The sequence below is a fragment of the Anneissia japonica genome, unplaced genomic scaffold (genome assembly GCF_011630105.1).
Source record: "Anneissia japonica isolate Jap-2015-1 unplaced genomic scaffold, ASM1163010v1 scaffold376_len1572418_cov194, whole genome shotgun sequence".
Taxonomy (NCBI): domain Eukaryota; kingdom Metazoa; phylum Echinodermata; class Crinoidea; order Comatulida; family Comatulidae; genus Anneissia; species Anneissia japonica.
Window position 1 is genome coordinate 92,217 of NW_022741166.1, and position 10,773 is coordinate 102,989.

At 33.0% G+C, this 10,773-nt stretch overlaps 1 protein-coding gene across 1 annotated transcript in view; it reads right to left on the bottom strand.

Moving 5' to 3' along the window:
- LOC117118669 (suppressor APC domain-containing protein 2-like) overlaps positions 1–10,773 on the bottom strand; it is a 36,039-nt gene that overhangs the window by 15,338 nt on the left and 9,928 nt on the right. Inside the window, exon 3 of the mRNA XM_033263341.1 lies at positions 7,853–7,965. Coding sequence (XP_033119232.1) covers positions 7,853–7,965 — 113 coding nt within the window. The remainder of the gene's footprint in view (positions 1–7,852; positions 7,966–10,773) is intronic.

Consider the following 10,773-nt stretch of genomic DNA (forward strand, 5'->3'; position numbering starts at 1 on the left):
GCTTTATACGTGTGTATATTAATATAGCCTTGTTCCAACGGTGTATGCTACACTGGTGACATCGTAGTTATCGAACAAGCACTTGTTATGAGGTTGACACCAACCACATGAACGGGATCACCTGATAGAAAACATGCGCTTCAACCCGCAAGCTAACACCGACAAATGACCGGATTGGCAAGGCTCTCATCTGAGGGAAGGTCAGGCCACCCCACTGATTAAATGGCTTACCACATGTTTATTGCAATAACATCTGTAGTTTGACCACGGTCTTATTTTTGCGAAATTCTAGGCCTAGTTGGTTAATAATATTAACCAAGGTATCTTTCCTTTTTGAGCTGTTTTTTACTTTATAATTGTCAAAGGGAATCCAAATAAAACATTACAGAATTAGTTTGTACTACTACCGTTCGTTGCGAACTTCATATAAATATTCGTGTCACACCATGGTAGTACGTTCGCTGTGTATAAAGATACAGCTGAACAAGATACGGCAAATGCCAGTCCAGTGAGATACATGATTCTGAGATTAAAGCTAATACGGAAGCCTTTGGCCACTGGAATTTACGCTTTCTAGCAAAAATAAAATGTGGTAGGTAGCTCGGTAAAGCTGCCGAAAATCTTGTAATATTCATAGGTAGGCTTTGGCTAGGTGAAAAAAACAGAGAGTCTGTTATTGCGCTTTTACGAAATGCTCTACCAAGTGGAGATGAAACAATTAAATTGTTGAACATATAAAATGCCTTTTATTTATCGATAGTTGGGATGGCCTACCAGGAGTCATTCATAAGCCCTTGGCATAGCATTTGACCTAGCGTATGCCTAATTTAATTCCTGTTTTGTCGTCTTTGTTTTAATGAAACACCATCATGAGATCAAAAGAAATCACTTTAATATTCAAACTATCATGTAACTCTAAGGTAGATATACAATAAAATTTGGTGCAACTTGACTGGATTTCTCATTAACTTGCATCGGATACGTCGGAACATAGCTTATATAATGTAAGGTCTACACACACAATTTGATGGCAAGCAATCTGAGATCACTGACACTAGTGATCTTTCAACTGTCAGTGATGTATTGTTTAAGACTGGAAGACCAGTAGTCATTGTCACAAACTAAATAAACATCATAATGACAAAAGAACACTATATTAGCACACTGCTCACAGTGGAAATTCTAATTTCTAAGCAAGCAATTCAACAGCAACTCCTTGGAGTCCTTAACAATTATTCATAACTTATAAAGCGGAACAGTGCTTAGAATTTAATTTTGAGCTACAGGGGGTACTCAGTTTTAATGGGTATTATATTCCCCCTCTCACTATGCTTTGTATTAGAATCTTAAGCTTAAACTTAGACTGAGCTTAACACCAAATATACTTTTGTTTGAAGAGCATTGATTAATTTATTTATATGGGTAATGTGTGTGAACTAGATCAAGTAAAGGAGTATGTACTGTTGACCGAGGATTACAAACTGTAAATCTGATATAATACATGCTTATCCAATTTGGGCTTCAAGAATCAAGGAGGTCATCAACTAAGATTTTACCATGGTTCACCTCACTAAATTCATTATTCTTTTCAATAAAAAAAACCAAACAAGGGTTAACTTAATGATGCGTTTATCCTACATCAATGTTCTGTAAACTGTAGGTCATGTGCTAAATGTAGGAATACTCACATTTAACATTATTTTATTTAAGGACTTTTCCACTTTTTGCAAAAAAGTATTGTAGGCTTTGGGTTGAGAAGTTGATTTTAGCATACATCCTTGATATATTTAGTTGTAATTAGAAAAATTAGTCACATTTTAGAAGGATTGAACCAAGGACCTCGGTATATTATATTTTCTTGTTCCCACCATCCCTCCCCAAAAAACCATCTCAATGTGTTAAAGCCTGTTTGACATTACTAGCAAGGATAATGATAAAAATAAAAAACTAAAAAGCAATTGTTCATATAGAAAATAAAAAAAATTAAAAGGAATGTTCACACTAGCACAATTCAATAATCATGGGAAAGCGATAAAATCATAGTAGTAAAACAATTTTATCATTTTCCCATGATTATGACATCATTTCACTTGTGAAAATATTTTTTATCGTATACACGATAAATCGTTATCGAATCGTGCTAGTGTGAAAACTCTTATTTCTTTTATTTTCTTTTAAGAACAATTGCCTTTTACTTTAGCATTTTATCATTATCGTTTGTTGCAAGTATAAACAGGCTTTTAAACTATAACACAATATTATAATCCATCATGTGTACTGATACTGAAATATAAAATTTAATAATAATAGTACAGAAATATAAAATCAATTTTCAATTAAATTTTTAATATAAATATGTCCTATGTTACAAATTACATGTATAAAATTTGATTTTTGCAACCTGGGAGGTCACTTTTAAGCAATCCTGAATAAGTTTTCAGATGCTGTTTGTGTTTGTTTGTGCTTCAAGGACAAAATAAATGATATTTGTTATGATATACATGATATGGTATGATATTATGATACATGATATGACATAAAATATATATGATATATGACATGATGGACTGGTTTTTCTATCATATCTACATCTTTATTAATCTTAGAATCTTCTTTATAAAAACTAACAAATTCAAAAATAATAGTCTGCAGGAATGTTTTGTAATCTAATAGTCAGATTGCAGTCTGAATGACACATTCTGAAATCAAACAATTTTTTTTAATTCCATAGCATGATTGATTTGTAAATGCGTTGTAATAAATATATTCAATTAAATTTGACATCCATCTCTTGATCATTTTTCGTTTTATTCAAATCCAATTTCAAAAATGGCCAATTAAATTATTCTTTTATAGTTCTCTTGGGACAAATGTGGCATTCATAATGCATTCCCATATCAACAATAAGCAGTTAAAACATTTGTATAGTATACATTTTTGTTCAAAAAACCACACACTTTACGATGTGGCAAATCTAAGAGGGAGGGTGTAACGCACACCCCCAAAGATATTTGTGCCCCCGAAAAATGTGTTAAGAAAAAGAATACCTATCCATTTCATATTACCTCTTGTTCCTAAGTCCAAAGATCTTACTATTTTCCTATCTAGTCAGCTTGAAGTTCGAGAGAGGCATCTGTTTGCAGTTTAGTGATCTAATAAGCTCTTTCATTAAGCACCGCTTTATGGGCAAGTCAAGTGGAAGAGCACTATGGCAGGGCCTCAACATCAGTGCTGGTTTGAACCGCTCCTCGCCCAGGATTCAGTTGGTAGAACCAAGTCTTATTGGATAAATACTAATAATGGGACCAGTGTACATATCTAGCCTAACTTGACGAAACCGAATCATGTCCTACACCCTTCCATATATGACAGTCAATGTTATTGAATAGTTTCACATAATTTTTATTAATGTTATTCATACATACTGTATATCGACTAATTCACTAAGATTGTTTTAATCATAGATTAGTAGGCCTACTACAATACAGAGTACCTATATGAGAATAATTTTTATTAAAATAAAATTTATTATCAATAGCTACTGTAGGTCATTTGTGTATTTAGCATTCAAAGCTGGCTAATGTGTGACAGGTGCAACACTGTACCTATGGTATGGGAAGCTGTCACCAAAGTACTCCCCCTGCTTAAATCTTCCCTAGAGTACATTCCTATCTCTTATTCACACTAACATTCCAAATCTATCAATTCAGCAATCCTACAGTGTATTATACTTATTGGAAAATTTCATTTTAAACTCCTGCGCCATATCAGTTAACAATGGAAGAGGCTCAGGCTATACAATTAAAAATTATTCATGTGTGTGTGCTGACTTTTTAAATGCATGGCTGACCAATCTTATATAGCTATTTATAAAACATCTTTCACCTACTGTTAGTGTTAACTTTTTATTCAGCCTTAAAATTTTGTATGTTTATTATAATGTTATCAAGTAGGACCTATTATTTATTGTTCAGTATTACTATCATTTTTTATCAATAATATTTATATTTGACAGTTTCTATGCTTTGCAATGCCTGTTGAGAAGAATTTCTGTTTATCCATTCAAAAAAATTATATTTGTACAGTATCTTCTTGTATGTATTACAGTAGGACAGATAATGTCAAATTCTGAAAAACAAAAACCATTTTCCCACAAAGTTGAAATCAGAGCTATCAAATTTATTAAAATATTGACATAAGACAGGAGATGGAAGTGGATAGACAATGAGATGGTTCAGTCTTTATGGGAGGGGTCCTCCAGTGGACTAACACAACCTCACCTTTGTCATGTCAGATTACTATTAGCACTCTTTATTCTAGTGAAAATAAATGCAATATTTTAATATTACACAAGGCCAAACAGTTATATTATTTTTATTATCATTGTATCCTTAATTTTTACTGTTTTTAAATAAAATTGTAATTTATTTTAAAGGAGGATGATAAACTAATAATTTTTTTTGATAGGGCCTTAGATATGAATGTCAACTCTTCATTTTTTTTCTTTAGTTTACACTTACAACTGAAGGAGAGAAACACAAAACATCCAGTTTATATTTACAGCACCTTATGTGAAATTTAACACCAATATCTGCTGCAATACAATTACCTACATAATACTTGGCCTTGATAGGCCACCTTTCCATTGCTCTGGGGGATCTTTCTTTCTAGCATAAATTGCCCAAGGGAAATTGTCTGGCACTTCCAAGCCAGGTGAGAAGATGCAGGAAGTGGTTATGCCAATACAAAGATCATTGACAGCCGTTCAATTAACAATTTATTGCTTACTTGATTTCAAGAACAGTATCAATTACGAATTAAAGAGAAAGGCAATCAAGGAGATCGGATGGTAATCAATAAGCGGTCATTATAAAAGATATTTTGTCAAGTCAAAGGATTGAAGACAAAGTGCAAACAATCTGAAAATTGTGAGAAAAAAAAATGGCATTGTTGAATATTTTTACTGATTATATCATAAAGATTAATATCGTATTATAGTCTATATAACAATGACATATAGGAACAGGCAACACCAAAATGTATTACTAATATGCAACACAATAGATCTTTTGCACTACGCAGTGCAGTTCTTTAAGTTGAGAGATAATGAACCATTGTGTACAGACAAGATGATCTCTGACTGAAGAATAATTAGTTTTATTTTACATGGAAGATAAAAATATAGAGTTGTACTGTTCCTTTTAATCATGTACAACTAGTACTGTATAAGTGTGGTAATATATTTTTTAAATAATTATAAATATGAGTTATTTTGACAATTGTACAGTAGTTTAAGTACAGATGTGTATATTTCTAATGAAGTTACTATCATTAAATATTATAGAAAGAGGCAGGCATGAAATTTCTAGCGCTTAGTAATAGAAATCTGATCAACCCATTAGTGGGCGAAATCTTGTGAAATCAGAAAGGTTTTATTCTACAAAGCTACTCTTGACTCCTTTTGTACTTGAGCTGTAGAACACATTTTAATTCTTTATTGATTTTGCCATCAATAAAATGGTTTCATTTAAGGTTTTACCCCAGGCAACCAAGGTTAGACTATACTATGGGTATGTTCAAACACACGGCGCGAGTCTGGCGTAAGCCTGGCGTAGTGTACGCCTTTGTGTGTGAACTAGGCAGTGGCGTTACTGACGCCACTCACAATGCCACCTCTGTGGCGTTAACGCTACCTGCAGACCCCAGATTAGTTAACGCCACGGAACTAACGCCAGTGATGCTTGAATGATTTGACCTCATTTTAAGAGATTGACCAATCACGATTGCAATAGATTAGTTACTTTGATCTCTTTCCTGTGCTCTCTGTAAATGAAATGGTAAAGGGGTTCTTTTTCTATTGCATTTTACTTAGTTTACAATGTATATCATTTGTTGATTGTGTTTTGTAATATATTTTAACCTATTTAGACTGTCTGTCTATTAAAACCTGCAACACCAACAATTGTTCCACAATGCTAGCTGAAAAATCAGAAGTAAAATTGTTCATTGAAAATACAATAATCATATAAGTTCACTTCGAACAATTCACAGATTTGAAAGTGTTAATGATGCACTGTAAATATTTTACTACAGTTTAAGAACCCGTACATTATTTAAAACTGAAAACTATTACCCCATGGGCCTATATTACTACTAGTTTAACGCCACCGTTAATATAGCGAACACCGTTTGTGTGAACACTTTAGTCGGTGGATTAGATTACGACGGCGTAAGCATCGCCAGTCTTACATCGTATGTGTGAACATACCCTATCTTAAATAACACAAGGCCATAGTTTGGGCACTGCAATTTTTCCACCAACTTCACAGCCAGCATTGAAACTATCTGTCTGAACACAAAGTAGACTTGCCATTTGCAGCAGCCTGCCCAATATGACATCGGCCAATATTATACTGTAGATTTGTACCACATAAACAGTAACAAAAAAAATTAATGATTGTCTGATTATTTTGCTTGTTAATCTTTACTTAAACAATAAAATAAACTAATAAAATATACTATATTGTAAATTCTCTGCTTAGTTAAGCTTATTTACAAACCTGAAATCTGACTGCTCTATGTGACATTTTATTAGCTTGATCTAATTAATACACTAGAAACTCTTGAAACTGAAAGACTAAATTAATTAAGGTGGAAGACTACTGTAGTTAACAAATAGATTTCAAATAAAGACTATCACCACTAATCAAATTATATTATTTCTTTGTAATACCATCATTGCAGTATGTGAGAGTCAATGACAAAGCTGCTACGACAGAGATGGATACAACGGTGGAAATGTTTAATAAACAAGACATCTTAGCTAATGGGTAATGGACAGATGATGTCATTGCAAATTAAGTTCAGGTAATCGGGTGTTTATAAATTAACAAGGCTGCTTTTAACTAGAATAGAAGAGAAACAGCCAAGTCTTGTGGAATCATTTCACAAGACAAAACACTATACACGCAAGATGCTGTCCATATTGTATACAAAACAAAAAGACAGTAACTCCGAAGAGACAGAGACATTTTGAGATTCAACATTTTGATCTATTTGATCATTTTCAAGAATACAGTATACAGGTGGGAAAAGTGTGGCCCTGCACAGACAAGATGCGGCCTGACGGCAATTTTGTTGCGGCCTGTATATAAAGTATATTTTTACGGACCACCAACCAAATTTGGCAAGAAAACTCCATTTTACAGCCCAACACCAAACATCTGAGCATAAAAGTGCTGAGCATAAACATGGTATAAAAGCAGTGTATATGAAGGTTTCTGCAACTGTAATGAACAAGTTGAGTTTTCATATGTCTGCTTGCAGCCCTCAGTGCTGAATAAAATATAGTTTTGGCCTTCTGACCCATTTTATGCCCACCCCTGCTATACTGTACAAATGAGACTTGGCAAAGTTGAGCTGTTTTTAATCATGATTTTAAAAAAATCCTGTTTCTATGATAAGTTGAACCTGAAATGTAACACTTGGTCCAGAACACAAATAACCAATAAGCTATTAGGTATACAGTACAATACAACTTCATCTGTTCATACCTCCATGATCTGTTTTGGTGGAGAAGATGTTGATAGGGATTATGATGCTGATAAAGATGATGCTGATAATGATGATGATGATGGTGATGATGATTATGATTATGATGATGTTGAAAATGATGGTGATGATAAAAACAAAGATGATGGTAATAGTGAACGATGAGGATGATGATGAGGATGATGATTTGATAATGACGATGAAGTTAAGTAATGGTGACTGATAATACTGTAATAAGAAATCTTAATGTTTCTACTTGAACCATGTCCAACAAATCATGTTAATGTTCAGGCAAACTTACCATGTTATAATCAATGCCACTGGATAATGTATGTCTTCGGGGATCTTCACGCCTTCCAGACTTTGGCCTTATCATTATCCCTTGCCCGCTACCTCCATGCAACTTCTCTTTTCCTATTAAATAAAATATAAAAAACACTATTCAAGAACGGGAAAACAATACTGTACACATACACAAATAAAATTTATATTCCAGAGATTGTTTTGTCATTGGCTATCAGAAAAAAATTATTTCAAAATGTGAATTACGTTACTTATTGCTGTTCAGATGTAAAAGAATTTTTATTACCGTAAACTGTTAATGAGATACAGATTTTGAATATTTAAAATGTAGATAATAATTGATACCCATAAATGTAATTGCACTAGCTAAAACAAATGGGAGGGTGGGGGAAAATATTTTTTCTATTGTAAAGAATGCTAGTATTCAAAGGATACAAATATCCTTAAGTATGTGATACAATATACAGAATTTTCTCCAAAAATGAAAGAAATAATTATATATGCGGTACTGTATTGCCATTAATGCTAGAGAATTAACAGTGAAGTCATCAACAAGGAATGCCAAATTGACCAGTAATTATCATTACTAATGGCCTCCTGATAACAACCCTAATGATTTATCAGACATTTACTATTAGATAGGTCAGACTGAAGCATGTTAAAGTGTTTATACTAGGGAGGTAAAACATAGTGGATGATTTAACGAGTGATTAATAATAATTTATAAATTCACTGAGTCATTTGTCATCAGGTGCACATTAGTACTTTTTCTTTCTTTTTCTAAGGCAAAGATAACCAAACCATACTTTATAAGGTGCATAGAGACTGTGTACAGTACAGTTTGCCCTTAAACTCCAAAAAGTCACCCTTGGGACCTAAAAATTTTTGTTGTGACATGAGTCTCCATTTTAGTTTTAGGTTTAGCTTTTGTGTTGAAGGATTGAAGAACGATTGAAAATATTGGTAACAAGATGAAGGAAAACTTCAAATAAAACTGCAGACTTATAAAGCTCAATCTAAAAAAAATACTATAAACGAGACTCATAACATAAAGTCCTGTACAAAAAAAATATTTTTACATAAATGTTCTTTTAATTTTAATGTACTTAAATATAATTTACTTTTACCATTTTGACATTTCTTTAAACCCACTGTATAAGGACCTGGATTTCAATTTTTTTAAATTACAGATATGGTACTTGCTGACCATGCATCAAGTCCAGAGTATTATATTTTTAAAGAATAATGTATTGACTGATGAATTGTTTATAAAGCATTCAGTACTGTTAGTTATATCACATTATTGCAGCTCATTCACACCTAGATGAAATGGTCCCAGCATTTTCTACAGCTGCACTGCACACATGGTTCACACCTAAAACCTACACACGTTACACACAAATATGCAGCTGCCATAATGCACATTATGTCACACTGTATTGTACAGTACAGTATGTGTGTATGTAGTACCGTAAAATTTAGCACTCAAAATCACATGCTAAATTCATTTCTTGGGTTTTAGACAGCACCTTATTCATGTAAAAAGTTTGGAACAGGCCCTTGGGGACCACAGCAGTTGCAAACCACCCTGGTACACTTTTTTTTACAACACTGAGGCTGAAAATGCTTAAAAATTAAGAACAAAATAAGTACAAATTCAAGCTGAGAAAAAAATTTCAAAATGAGCTTTTTTATAAAAAAAGAAAGAAAACCAACAAAACTTCTCAGTACCTTATTTGCAATAGGCATGGCTATGTGACACCCTCTACAGTTTAATACAGTGCAGTATCATAACATGTAATGTATAGCTGTACAATAATAATTTTCTAGTTTGAAAAGTGTTTAAAAATATTAAGAACACAAGACAATTTTGAGCTTGAAATTTGCTAAAAAAAAAAATTAGAGCACTAAGCCTGGGCAATTTTACTGGTTCATATAAAAAAAAGTGTAGTATCGAGGAGAACCTCCTGCTTGTTTCTGAAGAGACTGTGCCTTCATTAACATGCACATGGGCCGTGTTCTGTTGTGTTGTGCAAAGACCGCTTTGCGATGATCTGTACGCCAGCCTCCCTATTCTTACACACTTACTTACTGTAATTCAATAGACCTTACAATCCGAAGGATTCTGTATGCAGCTTTTTACACAATCAATTTTAGCTGGTCTGCATTTTACTTTATCAGAAGAGTTTAATCCAAGAGTTATTCAGTCTAGGGGTTGTTTTATTCATCTTAACTTTTCTGATTGATTGAATTACATGTGAAGTGCTTTGTATAAACTTACAAATATATTCAGAAAAACTACCAACTCAGAGTTTTCATGAATTATTCATCTAAAAATTCCATGAATTAATTATGCTAATTTCAAACATTCATAATATTATATTATGCTGTATCAATCAAATGTGCCACCGCTCTTTCTCCATCTTATTGATCTAATCACTAGTGATTTTCTATGAACAATATTCAGGTCCACGATAAGCAGGATTTGACATAAAAAATAAACAATAAACAACCATATTACTGTAATACTGCAAAAGTATTATACAGATTTCCAAAATAGAAATAAACAGTTTCATTAGCACTTTCCTTCAGCTGTCACAGTGACAGGGGTAACAGTCATGTAATCACGGTCCATTGACTCCAGTGATTGTTCCTAACAAGCTGTATGGAACCTAATGAGGTTGAAACAAGTAAAAACTAATTGTTTTTAGATGGATTCATGCAGTTTGTTTCATATTACGCAGACTACAAATGAAAAATGACAACTTATTATCTTGTCCTTGGACCCTGTGCACCCCTACATTCCTTTCTATTGTTCTCATTAATTAGGATTTTTTAGCTATGACATCATCCTCAATCACATTTAAATTTTTTAGGCAGGAAACAATACTACTGTAGAGTAGATTGTAGGTACAGCAG